This window comes from Streptopelia decaocto (assembly GCF_964273445.1).
Source record: "Streptopelia decaocto genome assembly, chromosome: 3".
Taxonomy (NCBI): domain Eukaryota; kingdom Metazoa; phylum Chordata; class Aves; order Columbiformes; family Columbidae; genus Streptopelia; species Streptopelia decaocto.
Window position 1 is genome coordinate 64,945,758 of NC_138656.1, and position 18,691 is coordinate 64,964,448.

General features: G+C 39.5%; 1 protein-coding gene across 3 annotated transcripts in view; it reads left to right on the forward strand.

The window, feature by feature from the left end:
• The window catches only part of THEMIS (thymocyte selection associated), a gene marked incomplete at its 5' end in the record, with an annotated part of 82,339 nt that overhangs the window by 14,499 nt on the left and 49,149 nt on the right, over positions 1-18,691 (forward strand). For 2 of the 3 annotated variants that reach the window (XM_082048693.1, XM_082048692.1), the window contains 3 exons: positions 632-790; positions 8,733-9,191; positions 12,152-13,194. In XM_082048693.1, the coding sequence (XP_081904819.1) occupies positions 632-790; positions 8,733-9,191; positions 12,152-13,194 (1,661 nt within the window). The remainder of the gene's footprint in view (positions 1-631; positions 791-8,732; positions 9,192-12,151; positions 13,195-18,691) is intronic. The other variant, XM_082048694.1, reaches the window with a different exon arrangement.

The following is an 18,691-nucleotide window of genomic DNA, read 5'->3' on the forward strand; positions in this document are numbered from 1 at the left end:
ACATCACAGACAAAAAAGGAATTTTTTCCTGCCAGATCAGAATCAGTAGGTTTGTTTCTGCAAGGGGCAGGGATTACCACTGTTAATTAGCCAGTTTTCCAGTTGCTTGTACGTTCTTCAGTTTTTCTGTTACTACAGAAAGCTCAAATGCTGGTTGCACTTTGATATTCCCTGGTGTCTCCCTGGGCACCTTCTAGGGTCTGTATTTTTTTGCCTTCTGCTGCAGTCTGCTGTTTCCTATGGGATATACTGTGCGCTGTGCTGTGCAGAGGCACCTTTCCTGCTTGAGCATCATTATTGCGTGCTGACTTCAGGAGACAGTTCATGATGGCCCAGGTGGTCCTATACTCTACCTTGTTGTGCTTTGGTCTAATAACCTGGAAATACAGACCTTGTTCTCCTTACATGCATCTCAACACAGTGTACACAAAAACTGACCTAGAGGTCACTGAAGGCACAAGACAGATTTTTTCATAACACTAAGGAAAAAAATAGATTAGTTAAATCAGGATAAGTATTATTTCATATAACGTATTTTAAGTATTTTTACTTTCATACAAAGATGTAAAGACACTTGACAAAGTGAGAAAAAGCTGAATAATGCTTTTCTTTCCTTTTGTATTTTTTTCAGGCTCCATCTATGAAATGTTTGGAAATGAATGCTGCCTGTCAACAGGAGAAGTCATTAAAGTTATTGGCTTCAAAATTAATAAGCTCATAGCAAGTATCTGTGAGAATAATGAAATCAGCCGAATTTCAGCCAAAGTGGAATTACCACTAAATTTTCCTGGTATAGTATTTCATGAATACATTTTTGAGGAATTATAACCCTGAATAATCATCTTTGTTCATTTTATTGATTTACTGTCTTGACTGATATTTGTTTGAGGTTACAACTCCACTGTCAAGGGTGCAATTTTATCAGATGGCACAAGACACAACCAACTCATTTTTAAATTTCAATTCTTACAGTTCTTTTTCAAGCCTCGATAGAAATTATTAATGTCATAATGTTTGGTAGTAATGCTTTCTATACTTGAGGTCACTCAGTGTGAGAATTATTGCAAAAATGTTCTTTTCAGTTACTTACAACTTTGCCAAACTTTGTCTGAGCTGAAATCTTCCTTGCTGTATTCTCAGACTATAATTTATTTACTATTACTATACTTTTATTCTTTTATTTTGGAAAAAAAAAATATTTTGAATCCTTCATTACATTTTGGTTTTGGTTTAATGACTTATTTTAATTTCAGTAGCCAAAGTGTCTACCTCATGCCTGCAAACACAATTAGAGGAAAATGAATGTGTTTTTCTGCTTCAAAACCACTTTATTTGTTCTATAATCTCAAAATAGCCATATTTTGGAGGATGGACTTGAAATTTGGCATGTGGTACTGACTTGTTATTTGAAACATATCTGCCTCTATTCATGTTGCCTTGTGAGGGAGAACTGGCCAAATACTGTACCAAGGTATCTAGTCATCACATCATATTTATTCAGTTTTCAATTCTGCTCTCATCTCAATTCTTCTACTGTTAGAGCCCGGCTGTTTTACATAGGGAAGTGACTGAAGTGCAGAGGGAGAAGTACTGGACTGTGAGTATCCATGTGTGGGAAGTGGAGGAGGCAAATGAAGTTTTGAAAATGATGACAGAAAAAGGTTGGACCTTGGAGAAGGGCAGAAGGATGAAAACTTGATATGCAAAGATCAGGGACTGAAGACTGGTGAAGGTGGTTTCCAGCATCAGAGGAGGCCTGCACTCACACAGAAATACAGATGCAGGGCATTTCTGATGCTGGGAGTCTTGCAGGCAGCAAAGGTAATGGGAGCCCCTGGCAAAGAGGAGATGAGTGGGTTGGAAAACAGCATGAGGAGGCCAGTGGGATGTGGGAGGCAGCCTGTGGATGTCTGGGAGAGAACTTACAGAACACCTGCATGTAGGAAACACTGGGACAGAGCACACGCAAGGACTCAGTAGCCCTCAAGAGCCTGAGATCACACGCAGGACTTACTTTGGTCTAGCTAACACAAAGAATGAGACTACAATTTTGTAGGGAAAAAAAAAAAAGGAATGCAAACATTTAATTAACACTGTATTGTACTGCAAGTACATGCGTGGTGAAACTGATACTGCATGGGGAAACATAGTATGGGTATTTTCTATCGTTTGAGTTAGTAACCTCAGTGATGTTCTTATAATGTATTGCTGAGCAAGTGAGACTGTGTGCACACGGATATATAACATATGGTTTAGGTTATGCCACTGCTCAAACTGGTATGTCCTTTTTCTGCAGAGGGAGAAAAAACATACTTCTTGAAGCAAATAAAATGTAAAAGTGCATGGGAATGTAATATTTCATCTGAACTCCACAGAAAAATATCTTCTGCTGTGCCTTCATTTTCCATCTCCAAAATACAGCTTTCTTTCCGAAATAGTTCTATATATAATTCTCTTTTTCTCAGTAGATCCTTAATTTACTTTTGTGTTTTTCTTACTTGGTGAATCAGAATCATTTATATGACCATTTATTAAAAGACTTTTTTGGAATGCCATTTTCAAGCACTCATAGGGCCCAAATATAGTGATCAAAGACATTTTAATTATCTGTGGCTATCTGAAGTACTGCTGTACTGTGAACTCTCAAGATATTTGGTATTTTTCTTGAAATCCAAGCTTCTTTGCTGTTATTAAAATTTCTTCTATCTCTAAAATATATATACATATAGGAAGTCATATTCTAAATCTTGATTGGCAGATGAGTTTGAACATTTGAGTCCTAAAATATCCAATACAACTGAGTGATAAAAGTAATCCTACATTTATTAATGTTGAATCCCCTGATTTTCAGAACAGAATGACTTGTGATTTCAAGTGCTTGAACCTGGTGAATCTGGATTTTTTTGCATTCAAGTGATCTATTTAACAACTTGGCATTTGGATGCTGTTGCCCTATTGAGCACATTTTCAAATTCAGTCTAATCACTACAATTTGCATGCATACTTATGAACTCTCCCTAACAGTGTTCTAGAAAACTGGGTTATTTCACTAGAAAAATAAATTCAGAATTCATTTTGCTGAAATTTATCATTATTATCCTCCACATGACGGGTATTACTGAACAGCGGCACTGAAGAGGGGCATAATGACACTTCTTATTAGCCCAACAGGGAGCACCGCTCTTGTTTCTCTCAGTATATGTACTCTTAAGCACTCAAGAGCTTTTTGTTACGATGTAAATTTGTCACTTGTCTAATTTAGTTCTTAGCTAAAGAATGATTCTGCTTTACACAGTCAAGATGTCCTAGTCTATGCTTTTTCTTGACCTTTTAACTTTATTACATTCACATGCTAAGCTCTGAATGAAACAGCGTTTCTCTCTTGATCCTGTCGCCAGAACAATGCACAGAACCGAATTGCAGATGATCTTTTTTATACTGCCATTGACTCACTTCAGCAAAAATATCTGTGGGTCTCTAGGAGTCTGTCACTGTATTTACATAGTATGTATAGTGCTCTCTTGCCAGTGTTGATGCATAGAAATATTTTGCTTTGATGTTATTTTCCATTTTCTCTGTCATGAGTTCTCATTTGCATGTGATGGGCTCATGTATCCTTTCACTGTGTGCATGCTGGCATAAGTAAGCAAGTCTTCTATTCAGGTTACTCTGGGGGCAGCATCTCTGTGAGTGAAGAGCTGGGCTCATTGGCTTTAAACAAGCCTTACTCTTTGTCTTTCTGAATGTATTTGCAGTCTACAGAATTCCTTTTTTCTGCTCTGGCAAATCAGATCCTTGATAAAGGCCTAATCTGCCCTTTGCATGAGAGAAACCGCTGCAACCGCAAGTTCACTATCTGTGTTATTTCATTTTATCCTCATTCTAATTTGTTCTTTTTCATGCCTCAGAGGGCCAGGCAATTCTTCCTATTCTCATACACAGGGTAAAAGAAAAGGAGCCTGCTGTTACTCTAGACATTTTAATGACTATATCTAACAGCATTTTGAACTACAGTTTTCCCAAGTTAGCACTGAGACAGGTCATTCGCACAACACCTGAACTGTGTGCTAGCACAAATGTTTTCATTTTGTTCTGTTACATTCCTTATTCTGCAAAAGTATTGCTGGGCTGTCCCCATTCTCAGGAGGTCCTGACAGTTGCTGCTGCTCATTCCTAAATGGTTTGACAGACACGTAGCTGGGCACGACTGTCCCTTTGAACTCTCAGCCTCGGTGAGCCACAAGACAGGAGACTTGTCTGTGGCCACACAGCACACACATAGAGATAGAGGGATTAGGCACTAGAAGGCTCATCTTGATAGGAGATGGTGGAAAGAGAGGAAAGATGGCCTTTGTGGCAAGATGGGGAGAGGAGGATGCTGGAGCAGCAGAGGTAGCAGAGTGGGTGGTCGAGGTGGAGGAAAACAGGAGTAGAAATCAAGCCAGCTCCAGAGAACTTGGGAACTGAACCCTTCCCAGTCTTCTGCATTCCCTTGGGCAACAGAAACTGCTAGTCTGGGGCAGAAGGTCTTTCTGCAATTTTTCCTTGAAGGCTACTTGCTTCTCTACTAGGTAAGCCTAACTACTGGTTTTCTGTTTTCTGGCGGGGGGGTGGGGGGGGAAGAAAGAAAGAAAAAGAAAGAATAGAAAGGATACTGTGTTCCTTCAGGACTCTAATTAAGACTGAAAATGGGGTCTATAAAGCTACAAGCCGGTACACTTTATCAGTCTATAACCAGTAAAAGACAGCTGCATGTACTGTTCTGTAAAAAGCTGGTAAAAACATCCTTCTATCAAAACATGCTTTCCCACAGTACTAAATGGGTGATCCTTGGGCTATGTTTTCTCTCCCACAACAGTGAAAATATGTTTTTTTCAGATTCTCAGACACTCTCTCTCTACCAATGTGTACTTTAATGCCTAAAACGTTTCTTGAAAGTGATGGGCTGATTAGGTTTGAGGCTTATTATGGCTATGCAAGCACTTTACCTAGTGAAATGCCACTAAATGCAGAGGATCCATGTAGGGTGACAATGGTCATACATTCCTGTAGTTATGGTGTATGTGTAGTTATTGTTGTCTCTATCTGCAATTTTCCCCAAAAATATTTGGTATCAGTGCACTTTGGTTATAGACTAGATTACATTTAGAAAGTAGATCTGTAAAAGCAATAATGCCAGCTCTCAATAAACCAGATGGACTTTTTTCCAGGATTCCTAGTTCCATCTGGGTTTTCCCCCAACAGTCCACTAAGCTCTCTTAGGAAAGTCTAAGTGAATTTGATTCAGTCATTTTATCATTTATGAAAAAGTACAAAAATATTTTTGTTTGACCTCAAAATGTCCAAGCTTCAGCACTTCAAACTTACCATATGTCTCCTACTCTGGAGATTTTCTTTCTGTCTTAGCTTTAGAAAACATTTGGGTTTGTAATTTGATTCATAATGATTTTAATAAGGTTCCAAATGGTTCCAGATAATGTTGTTTGGGTTTTTTGGATTTTTTTTTTAATACATATCATAGCAAGGAGAGCATTTATGAGAAGATACCATGGCAGATTATGGTACTTACATAGGAGACACTGTGCCTTTCACACATCATACCAAAATAACTTTTTTATATATTCACCACTTTTCTATAGAGAGAGAAACATATGGAACTTTACATACTCATAAGCATAAACACATTGCTATTAGGTGCCTCTACTTCGTAGGTCTCATCAATACAGAAGCTAAGCATGCAAGGCCACATGGCTCTTTAGTTGACTATGAAAGTATTCTATTACCAAAATTAAGAAAGCCAGCAGAATGGAAGGTGAAGATTTTTTCTGTTCCCAACCCTGAAAAAATCAGTCTGCCTGGGCCTGAGGGGATAATCAGTTGTCTAGTTTTGTATGAGATCTGGTAATTATGCTTCCACATGAAACCTACTTTTCAAGCCAGGATGCTCATCAGTTTGCTGCTGAAATAGTTGGCTTCCAAATGGCTCTATAGTCCCAGCAAAATTAGTAGAGTCTGAGTCTGCTGTCAAACTCATAGAGAAGAATGTTTCTCATACCTGCACATTGCCAAATATTTTCAACTGGGAATGGTTTTTTAACATAGTTTATGAAGGCTTTTTAATGCAATTCTAGAGGTTTTCTAGGGGCAATGTGTGTGCTTCTATATCTCAGATGAGTAAACATAGTTGCTGCCTTTGGGATACATCATATGTACTTTGAATACATTCTTTACTGAAGAATATTCCTATTCGCTTTCTCCCAGCACTGCCAGGAGACAATGCCCATCTTGTGCTTGCAAAGCATGACACTGGAACACTGTTTGGGGGATGCTATTTTTTCCACAATTCGATTTGTCATTGGTGCCTTGTCACTGTGATATTTTCTAAATGTTCATGAACCAGTTTGTCCTGATCTGCACTGACAGCTCCAGTAGTGGTTAGGACTGGGGTAGTTAACTTGCTTTGTAATACTTGTGTTAAAAACAGCTGTGAGAAACATCAAAAATATCGGAGAGAAAGAAAAGTATGTTTAAGTTTTACTTTGTACTTGTGCAGCTACATTCATGGATGTGGCTTCTTTGCAGCCCAGAAAAAGGCCTGAAGGCTTTCCCATAGTGCTGCAGTGAGAACATATGTGTAGAGGTTGTATTTGCACAAGGGTCCTAATTTCACACGGGAAAAGCTAACTGTCATACAGACAATTTTGAAGGCAGAGAATCACAGAAAGCAGTTACATAGCTATAAGTAGTGACTATCTCTGGAGTAGATCAAATAGGCTATTGCTGTTCAGGCTGCTGACAAGTCCTCAGCTGTTAGGTGCCACAGATTCAAGTGGTCTTATGGGATACCTAGAACCAAAACACTTGATCTGGTGATAAATTCAGTTAGAAGCTACTCAACAGACAGAATCTTGACAACAGCTCCTTTAACAAGAAGGGTGCTAAAGCTATGAAGTCAAAGTAGTGGGTTTTGTTACAATGAAACAAGAATCACAGCAATTCTGTGGCCAAAAAGTAAAAAAAAAAAAAAAAAAAAAAAAAAAAGGCAGTCGTGGTATGAGGGAATAGTTAGATATACCCTTTTTAAAGAATACAATCTTAAGAAGCCTCTGAGTTCATGCAAGCCCCTCAGTTATGTTGATCGTGGTCAGCAGATGAAAATCAGGGAAAAGGTGTGGGAGAAAATAGGAAATTTGGAGGCTATTTTTAACTGAAGTGATCCCCCAATCTAATTTGTTAAACAATCACACTATTAGAGGAGGTCTAGAGGAGGAAGTGAGTGTCTTCCCAACATCCAACAGGAACTGTGTTCTGGCAGCATCCCAGCTTGCTGAGACCCAGGTATCTGCTGGGGCATCCTGACATTTTCCCACACTCTGGTTCCCATGAGAAGGGAGGCATAGCCCATGTGGACCCAGTTCCCGTGCTAGTCAATGGGCAGCAGTTGGATGGGACACTTAAACCCTTGTAGACATGACAGAAATCACTTGTGAAATGTTGAGCTGCCATGAAAGAGTCTCTAGTGTTGACAAGCAGCAATCCTTGAATCCCCATCCCATGCTCTGTAACTGCCAAGGTGGGAATATTGCTTTACCACAAAGACATAGTGTCCTCTGGGAGGTCCAGAGGAGACAAAAGCATGGAACAGTGGGGGCCATAGGTTTTCTGCTAGTTGGCTTTGGGGGAAGGAAGAAGAAAGGACACTGCACCTCCAAGGGCTGCTTCGTCACTGTAGCTGTAGCTACCAGTTAATTTGTATGGGTCCCCTAGCTTGCAAACTTGGCCTAGGAATAACCTCTGTGTTCAGTTATATTCACTCAGAAGAGAGCCTTAGTCGATGCCTGTCCCAGGAAACTGCAATGTAACTCTGCGAGGCAGCATTCCCACTGTCTCCCCTGGGGAATAAGACAGCCAAATCACACAGTTCAGCTAAACTCTGCTGTTTAGTCCTCTAAACCATCCACTTCATCTTCCTCTGTGAAAACATTCACACAAATATAGAAATGTACACATTTTTCTTGCTATGTAGACTCCTAATGAGACAGCTCCAAGGGGCATGATTAACATGAAATAATAATGTCCCTAGGGGACAGGGAAGCTCAGATGCAGCTTCTGCCTTGCAGTACTTCAGCACTTTAATTGCCTTGTGATGGCCACAGTGCTCCAGCACCCAAAATTTTAATTACTCCATCTGTATATCAGATATGCTAAAATCAAATTCCTTTGCTCGTTCTTGTCTGTAGGTGCTACCTTTTCATTTGTGATGTGTCTTCAAACATACTTGGTCCAGGAATCCCCAATTTGCATGTGGAAGAATATGCAGTACTGATGTTCAGGCAGAGCCTTATCCTGCGTTTCACTGATCACATTAGTGTTGCTCTCCCTTATACCATGTCTGCATTTATTGCTTTAATTCTTATCTGTGTTCTCAGGAAATCATCCTTTAAGACAATTTTTCTTCTTTTTTCTGTGACAAGGAAAAATTTTTATCCTGTATGTAAAACTGTTGGATGTCAGATATCAAATGCAGAGTAGAAAGGGCCAATTCCAGCTGCCTATACTTTGTATCATATAGTTGATATTGTCTTTGTAGAGTTTCAGTTCTAGCAACCAAATATCAGCTATGAATCATTTGATGTGCTTCATTCCCCATTTTTATTACATTCATAGTCTAAAATTTGGCATGGCCTGCTTTGCGTATTTCCCTTTTTATAACACAAGTTTTCTGCTCTTAGGGCTTTATAAGGTTGTGGCAGATAAAACTCCATATGTCAGCATTGAAGAAATTACAAGAAAAGTCTCGATTGGACCAACAAGATTCGGCCATCCATGTTTCTACAGCTCTGAGGATATAAAGTTGGCAAACTTGACTATCAAACATGGTGAACAGATCACTTTCAACTCAGTGGAAGAAGTCAATGGAACAATGGCTGTGAACTGTGGTGTGGTCAGAAATAATCAGTCTCATTCCTTTACTTTGCCTCTTTCACAAGAAGGAAAATTCTATGAGTGTGAAGAAGACCAGATATACACCCTAAAAGAGATTGCAGAATGGAAAATCCCTAAGTGCAGGAACCGGATTGTCAAACTTTCCAATACTTTACAAATGTGGGACACCTCTAATCCACTTCCAGAGAATTTTGATGGTAGCTTGATTCTCACACCTGTCTATGAAGTGCAGGCAGTAATGAAATGTAAGTAGGAGTCAAAGTCAACGTTCTGTGCATCTTGGTATAGTAAAGTTCCCTTAAATACACAAAATTTGCTTAAAATAAGCATGAGGGTTTCAATTTGGTCAAGAATTTGCCACTGATATTAGTTTATCAGCTGTTAATTCAGATAGTTACCTTACATTTCCTTCTGTTGCCATTTTATTAATCACTACAATTAAATAATCATTACAAGCCAAAACATATTCCGTAGTGAAAAAGTGGAACTTAGGAGTTCTTTTCAGTTCTCAGATTCTCTTTCTCTGTGTCTCAGACTTTGGCCATGGAGAAACCACCTATTATTTATGGTTATGGCTAGGAGATGCAGAAAGAATATAGATAGGCATGCTATAATACACTCTACCATTTTTCAGAATAAGAATACTGCAGAAAGCAAAACCATATTATTTTACTCTATTGCAGAAAAAAATATCAATAGAGTATAAACAGAAAAGACTGACGGACAGTTTCTGAAACCATTTTGAGGAAACAGGAAGATATTAGAAAACGAGTATATTTAAAAGCTATGATTTATGTTGTGAGTTTTTATTAAAAATATATATCTAATTTGTCCATGGCACACTGTTAGTGTTCTAGTTGTTCCACCAAAACATTGAAACTGCTGGGTTCTGTTCTTACCATTGCCTATATCTACGCCTTACTTTAAATCCGTTAGTGAAATTAGTCACGGAAATAAAATTAGAAGGTGTGCGAGGGTATAAGCACATAGTGAAATGCTCCTGAGTTATGGTGCCTTGAATAGCCAAGCTGCAGTAACGACCTGTGTGTGAATACAGAGTGTACCCTCTCTGAATTGAGATAGAGATACCTACCTAAGCAAAAAAACAACTTAAGCTAAAATGTTTGACCTTGCTTGAGCACAATTCAGGCAGTAGATGGGAACTTGCTGCAATTCCAACTTGTTGATGCGCTCATCCTGGCAAAGTTTGCAGGATAGGAGCCTGGCTTTTGGGAAGGTTTTGCTGCCTGTTACATTTACCAGGATCAAACCAGTGAGATCCATAGCAATGAAATCCTAATAAAAATACTTAATTCATGGGGATATTAAGCAGGAAATCATTTCACAATGTAGTTCTTTTCTGATGAAGGATGTAAGTAAATGAATGAGAAAGAAATAAAATGAGCAGAGACTGTTAGCAGAATATACTACAGTTGTTAAATGCTTATCATGAGAGATTCAGCTGTGCTTGCTATGTGATTTGATCCGTGACTTTGGAGAGTATGTCTTCATGAGATAAAATACTTTGTTTTCTACAACTCTAGCTAGATCCAGGAATCTAGCCCATCTCCTGAAGCTGGATTCACCTAGATGTATTCCTATACTCACTTAGTTATACCTGCAGAATGAACAAGAATTTAATGTTTATAAAAAGCTTTCAGAAGATTCAGGAAGGTTTGGTGTTCACTTGTCTTCCAATCAGACATTACAGAGCGAGTTGCCTTTGTTGATTTTATTTCAGGCCAGGTTTTTTTCATAGCATCCATAACATTTAAGAAACATTAAATTTGTCCTAAATAACTATTTAATACAAACTTGAAAAGTAGGCTTCATGGTGCATGATTAACTACTTTCTTGTGGACCATGAAAAATGATTTTTCACCATTTTTAGAAGAACTATAAATAGACAAAAGATAAAGTATGAGAAATGCTATCCACAATTCAAGAAAAAAGATTCCTGATAAGAGGAATAGCAGATTACATTTTCAGAAGCTGTGGGCAGGAATTTCCTATACTTCTCATTCTTAATAAAGAACAAATTTTGTGTGTGGAAGTCCCCCAATTGCTCATAGAAAACTTCCATTTTCTCTAGTCATCCCTCCTTCTTTGACCTTACCTTGTGGTTCTTAAGATGCTTGTCACCTGAAGGTGTCAATGTGGCAAAAGCAGAGTTGGAATAAACAGATCCTGGATCACTGTCATAAAACACATCTGATACCAAATTTTGAGTGTGAAATACTGGTATGTCCTGCTATGAGGAAGTGTGAAGCCAGGATACACTATCTTGTGTGCAGCTCTATACAGAATAAGTCTTACTGAAAAGAGTCATTAAATATTATTTGCTCATTAAATTTTACTGCCCTGGTCAGTGATCTGTGGTGTCACTGATCTGGAGCCAAATTCTTAAACAAGCCTTGAATGCATAGTCAGCTTTGTGCTTGGAAGTTTTGAATCCAAAATTTTTCAAGTTCAGTTGTGATAAAAGAGGAGTTGTTCACTGTCAGACTGTTAAATGAAATGGCTCAGTTCTGATAGTGAATAAAACCAAATGCAGCAGAAAAATATGCAAGAGTTCCACAGAGGACTATTCTAGTAGAAATTTATTCATTCATTAACAATAAATTTAGACTTTGTAATAGAAAGCTTTTGCTTTCTTTTTTTTTTTTCAAAGTCCTATTATTTTCTAATAATTATAGATGTTTTCATTATTCTTATAAATATCAAAATATAATATTTCTCCCATACTGGCCACAGCAACAATGTGTGTTAATGGGTTCAAATTCTATTTATTAATTAAAAATGTTTCCCCACCCATTTCTTTTGAGAAACTGTAAGTTACTATGAAATAAAAGAAACACATCTTGTACTCAAGAAAAAGAGTTTAATAAGATGAACAGATAGTGCTGTGAAAAAAGATAGTGAGCTACATTTCTTTTCCCTTTCTTTTTTATTAAACTTTTGCTCTCTTCCACACCTTATTCTCATCTCCTCTTTTTTCTCTGTTTGTGAGGTCTCTTGTGTATCTGATAGCCATACATCTCATACATACAGTTAAAACCTGACTGACCCTAGTAATAGTGCACGTTAACATATAGAGATGCACACCTCAGGGAATGTGCTTTTAGTATCTGATGAACAGGACATGTACATTTCATTCCAATGTCATTTCGAAACCAAAAATCAATGTGTTTCTTTTCCTTTTCAGTTCGAAAGGACATCGTTCATATCCTCTCAGATCTAGATGTCGAGGTCAAGGATATAACAGACTGCTATGATATTAGCTCTTTCCTTCAACCACTGTCTTTGGAAGATGTATTTGAGAGAACAAGCAAGGAATTTCCTATGGTTGCTGAGATAATGGAAGGGCCTTCAGGAGGTCAAAAACCTTATAACTTATTGTATGCGGGAAAAGAGATCATCATCTACAAAAAGTACCAGGCAACAAGAGTCCTAGCCTCTGAGATCAGAAGTGATTCCCCAAAAAGACATTTTTTAATTCCCATAAGCTACAAAGGAAAGTTCAAGAGAAGACCTCGGGAGTTTCCAACTGCCTATGACTTAGACATAGCAAGAAGTGAAAAGGAACAGCTTCATGTTGTAGCAACTAAAGCTTTTGATTCCCCTCATGAAGAGCTTTTTTCTGTTTCAGTTGGAGACCAGTTTCTAGTTCAGCAATGCCAGACTAGTGAAGTACTCTATGAGGGAAGAAAGAAAGTCATAGACGTTTTAGCCTGTGAACAAATACTAAGTGATACATATAAGAAAGTACTCCTCCCTATGTACATGGAAGGTGGCTTTGTGGAAGTGATTCATGACAAGAAACAGTACCAACTTTCTGAGATTTGCAAAGAATTTCATTTGCCTTTTAATGTCAAAGTGTCCGTGAGGGACCTTTCTGTTGAGGAAGATGTCTTGGCTGCTGTGCCTGGTCTACAGTTAGAAGAAGAAATCACAGACTCTTATTTGTTGGTCAGTAGCACCAGCAGTCCAATGGAGAGCTGGGAGATTCCTGTGTATCGCTTAAACATGTTGGTTCATTTGCTCAGCAAAGACATCCAGACGATTGTGCCTCCTGTGACCAAGACAACAGTGGAAGAGATCAGCGAAGAGCAATATTATATGGTGCGACGATATGAAACCCAAACACTTCATCCACCACCCAGGCCTCCCAAAAAGCCAACACTTGCACCAAACCCTAGTTTTGCAGTACCTAAGCAAGATGTGTCTCATGTACTACAGGCTCCACAGGTAAGGTATCCCACCTCATCTTTGAATCTCTTATAATCATAGATCGTGTTCTGTTGGTTAGTCTCCATTTCACTGGTGTATCCTTATGGCATGTACACAGATGGTTCTGAGTTCCCTGTGATAGGCAAATTAAGCATTAGAGACAACAATGGCTAAAATCTCCAGTGTGTGTTAATTGAGCCATGAAAAACAATGAAACCACCTGACTTCACAGCAGAAAGCTTGGCTGTATAATATTGCATGGATAATCCTTTACTGCACCAACACAAAAGTGAAGGGAGAGACTTGAAGTGGCTGTATTTAAATCTTTATTAAGGGGAAGCATATGTTTTAATGATGTAAAGATAATTTTGCTCAGCTGGAAATGACACAATTAAATTCACAGGAAGTCAGGTTGTGGAGATATTTTTGACTGCGTGTTTTTTGCACTTACGCAAGTAGCAAATAGATTTGAAACAAAAAGGGCAGCCATTTTAGAATCTCGCTTGATGTTAAGAAGGAAGTGCAACTTCTGGGACAATTTTCTTCATGGCTAACCTAAGACAATGCATTTGTTCATTAGTTTTTGTATTTGGTCTGGATGAGATGGAGTTAATTTTCTTCACAGCAGCCTGTAAGATATGGTGTTTTGGAAAACAGCATCAATAATATAACAGTGTTTTGGCCATTGGGGAGCAGCGCACCCACAGTGTCAAGGCCGCCTCTTTTTCCCAGGCTGCCCGCTGCCTAGCAAGTAGGCTAGGGTTGGGCAGGAGCTTGGGAGGGGACACAGATGGGACAGTTGACCCCAAGTGACCAAAGGGATATTCCATGGCATATAACAACATGCTCAGCAATAAAAACTGGAGGGGTAGTTAGTCTGGGAAGGCAACCGTAGCTCAGAGACTGGCTGGACATCAGTCTGCTTGTGGGAGGTAGTGAGTGACTGCCTTTGTATCACTGGTGGTGTTTTTGTTTGATTGTTTGTTTGTTCCTTTGGTTTTCACTTTCTTTCACTTATTAAACTGTCTTTGTCTCAGCACATGAGTTTTCTTGTTTTTGGTCTTACTATTCCCTCTCATGATGAGATCATCATCTTGATGTGAGGGGGGAGTGAGTGAGCAGCTGGGTGGGTGCTTAGCTGCTGGCTGGGATCAACTTACCACAATTCTCTTCCATCGAAAGAGTCGAAGGAAGGCACTTTGTTGGACTTTAACAAAACAGACTGTCCAGGATGTATTTAACTTAGGTTGCAGTTGCTCTCATGTGCAAATACAAATTCCCTACAGATGAAGAACGAAAAACATTGGAAACACTTTCAGGCCTCTGCATTGTGATTGGGCAGCATTTTAAACTCAATGTTATAACTCATGCAACTATAATTTGGGGGGGGTAGAGGAAAGTTATTTTTATGTTGCTATCAAATTAAAGTCTCATTGTAGCCGCCCTGGAAGGAGAGGTTTTGTGAGTACCTCTCCTTGCTTGCTGGAGATGTTTCTCCCCTCAGTGCCAATTCTAAGACCACACACAGGTCCACAGCTCCACTTAGGTTCTGGGAGATCGTTACAACAGACTGTAGAAGAAGTGAATAGGTAAAATGAGTGCCTCAGATAAGTGTAATACAGCAAAAAGCTGTGTCATTTTCTTCTGTCTTTACTTCTACTACAGAAACTTCTTTTCTGCTAGTTTGTACAGTGAACCTTCTAGCAGCTTAAATAAGCCATCCTGTTAGGCTAGGGTAGATACATGGATCTAACAGGGAAGCCATAAGCCTGGTACTGGCTTGGCATCCAGAACTGGGGAAGAATTGTCTAAAGTTGTGTTTCTGGTAAACCCATACCCTTATTAGGAGGACTCAGACCTCCTGCAGTTACTGATGGCTGTGTGTGGATGACAACAGGTAGATGTTGATTGTAGATTAAACTCACACAGAAGATAATATTTTCCTGAAGTGAGGAGAGAGAGCAATAAACCCAGGAGAGGGATGAGCTGAGGTTCCTTTGCACATTCATGTGAGAGTGACCTTTGACTGTAGCTGTCCAGACAAAGGAACTCATTTAAGCAGGCTGTTCCAGAGGACATTTTTTGTCACATCGTTGTTATAAATAAATAATAAACTGCAGTCAGGATGCTTGGAGTTATGCAGATTCATAAATCTCCCTCCCTGGAAAGGTGAAACAAGTAGAGATCCTTTATTCATAAGATGAAGCATCCTGAGCTGCAACATAATAGGTTTAAAGTGGCACAGAATGCATTATCTCTTCTATCTCAAGTACCAAAAATCCTCTGAGAGGACGTGGATTGTAGCATACAGTCTCTGCCAGTGGCAGCATGGGGCAGACTGCATTTTCTTCTACATGTATCAGGGATGTCTGAGGGTTCAGAAAGTTGGAGATTATGCCAAACTGATAAATGGCCCTCTTTGCATATTTTGTGACTATGCATAGACTTATTTGCATAAATAACAGACGAACGTCCCAATGAGCCGAAGTTAAGCCTGACAAGGTGGCAGCCTGGAATAAGCTTTAGTACTGCATGAATTGTCATGGTACTCCTGCAGGCAGCTCCCTGCCTGGTATTGAGGGACCTCTGAATGCTTGCTGGAGGGTGGTGAATGGCTTCCTTGCCCACTAGCTGAGAAGCTCTGCTTGGCTTGGTGCTCCAGTATTAAATACATGAGTCCACAGAGGACTAAAATCCAGCTGTTTTATGCCAATACCTGAGGACACTCTGCAAGAGTGGGTCACCTCTAGCTACATCTTGTGCTTTGATCGCCTCTTAGCTCACAGCAAGGCTGTGAGGGCAGAGAGGCTCCAGCTGTCTCTGCCTGCTGTTCCCTGACCTTGGTAAAGGAACGCTAGGGTCAGGAGCAGGACTGTACAGTTTCACTGTATTTTGGTCATGTTAGTCATTGAATGGTGTGAGATTAGCAGCCAGTATGGACTGGAACCTCAGATGAGAGCAAGAACTGCCTCTGCTTCTGTGCAAGGTGCAATGCTGCAGAGACGTGGGTGTTTGAACAGTTCAGCAAAGTCCAGAGACAACAGATGAATTCTCAAACATAATATAGCTGCATTAACTGAGCACTCTGCCAAGTCTCTTCACAGGGCTAATTAAGTTGGCTTGGCTCCTGCTGACACAGCTTTCACTTCCAGAGCCTGGAGATCTCTCCCCTCCACAGCACAGAGCAGACTTGCCATTTCACTCTCATCTGATCATTTCGTTTGGGTAAAGAACATCCAGACCACATATGTTTGCAATTTTGTATTATGTGATAATTGAATAAACAAAGACAAACCCCAAGAAAATATGTGCAAACTAAACAAATGAAGCAAAATAACAAGTATGGAATGATGAAATTAATCTCATACTTCAGATATCAGACTTCTATGTGACATCGATGTAAAATACCTAATAACCAATATCACCTCTACTCACAAGCACCCCTAACTAACAGTGATAACAAAACAATGATTATACCCTTTGTCTAGCTGTAGAACATAAGATACAAGCAGTCATTTACAAGAAATCCATATTTTCCTCCCAGGAATCATTGGAATAAAGTCCTCAGTGGGGGTCTAACTGCCATGTTGAATTAAAGAGTTTAAGGCACTCATTTTCTTATTTGTGAGCTTAGCTAGAAAATGAGAATGACCTAATAAAACCCTAGAAGTTAATGCTACTGATTTGAGAATGGAGCACCTCACTCTCTTGCCAAGTTGCTCCTGGAGAGAAGTTACAGTGGGAGGAACCAGTCAGGCCCTCACCTTCTTGAAATTAAAATTAATTTGAAAAGAACAAGCTACATGTGCCTGTTCTCTCCACAATTAGAACTACCACAGTGAATATAACAAACCAAGTTTTAACTTAATAACTCCAGAGTAAGGTTTCAGTTGGGATCCTGAACAAAAGAGACTTGAAAATTCTTTCCTAAAATTTCCTTAGGCTTTTTACCTGCTACCTATTGTTTCTTTCCCTTCCAGGGGATTCAAACAGCAAAACTTTTCTAGTTTTCAGTGGTCTGCTTAGGCATGTATCTAGCCTGAGCAACAGTAGAATCAGTAAAATACTTAGCAGCTTCAAGTTAGGTTTGCTGCTAAATACCTTTGTGAATGTGGAACTGGAAAAGTTAGTCACAGGCAGTAATCTGCTTGGCTCTTGTAAGAAAGCTGAGAGAATTCCAGCTGGGGAAACTGGAATTTAATAAAATAGTAAGTATCAGGGCATGATAGTTTCTCATAATTCTGTGCTAAGGTCCATTATCCTTCAAAAAGTCATTATGGTGTTACGATATCAGGAACTTTCTTGCCTTCTCGCTTTTCATTTCAAAATTAAAATGAAAGAAAAATTATCACTTCCATCTGGCTTCGCAGTTCTCCAAACTGAACTATCGAAATCTGCCATTAACATATTTATCGCATCTGTCTTCACAGCAAAATGAAGACTTATCTGGAACTAAATTGATAAGACATAAGCTACATTTTTCAGCAAATGAGTTTTCCTGCAGCACCTCCTTTCTTTCATTCTAACTATTTCTTTTCTGCTTCCAAAGGATTTTTTCGTGTTTTTAGGGCCTTTATAGAGTAGATTTAACACAAACATTTCTGCTGTGTAGCAAGAAACTAACCTTTCTAAATAAATACAAATTAGAAAACACATGCAGGACAGCCAGGAAGGAATAGGTAAGACTTCAGGAATTAATAACCTTTTGGCACTGGAAATGAGGGAGGAAACTATGGCTCATTAGCAGATGCAAAAATGTGTATATACAAATGTAAGAGAGAGGATTTCTCTCTGACATGTGCAGCATTGTAGCTGCTGAGGCTGCAGCTATGCTTCCTCTTCCTCCCTTGTCCCCAGTAAAGAAGAGGTTTCCCTCTCCCTGGACTCTCACCATCCACCGTCTTTCTCCCTCTCCTTCCCCACATCCCATGTGCTGTTTCTCCATGTCACTTTCTAAATGCCTAATAAATAACACGGGAAGGCTGGAAGCATAGCCCTTACATCTTAATGACCACCCCATATTGTCATTGTGGTGAAGTTCTTGAAGTCTCTCAAAATCCCATCTCTATTGCAACCTCCCCCAGTAAGTTAGGCCCCACATCCCACCCACTCCTTTGGGCTGCACTTTATCGCTCCTCCGAGTACCACATCTTCAGCATGTGACAGGGTCCTTTTCCTCCTACCTTTCATCCTTGCCACATGTGCCTGATTTCCCCCAGACCCACATGTCTCAGGTCCTCCAGCACTATGTTTGTCATGTGCCCTTCAACCTTGCTCAACTTATATGACCTTGGTTAGCCAGTCCTTTCTACTACTTTCAGACAGGTTTGTATTTTCTTCTTTCTTGTTTCTTCCCAGCACTGCTCCCAATTGCTTTTCTTTCATGCAGTGAGCTGACGCCAAGGGCACAGGCATTATTGGGTAGGAGCTGCAGGGACATCCCAAGTTACATGTGGGTTTTGGTTGCCTTCCCTAGCAGCATCTGTTCCAAACCTCAGCAAAGCGTTGATCTTCA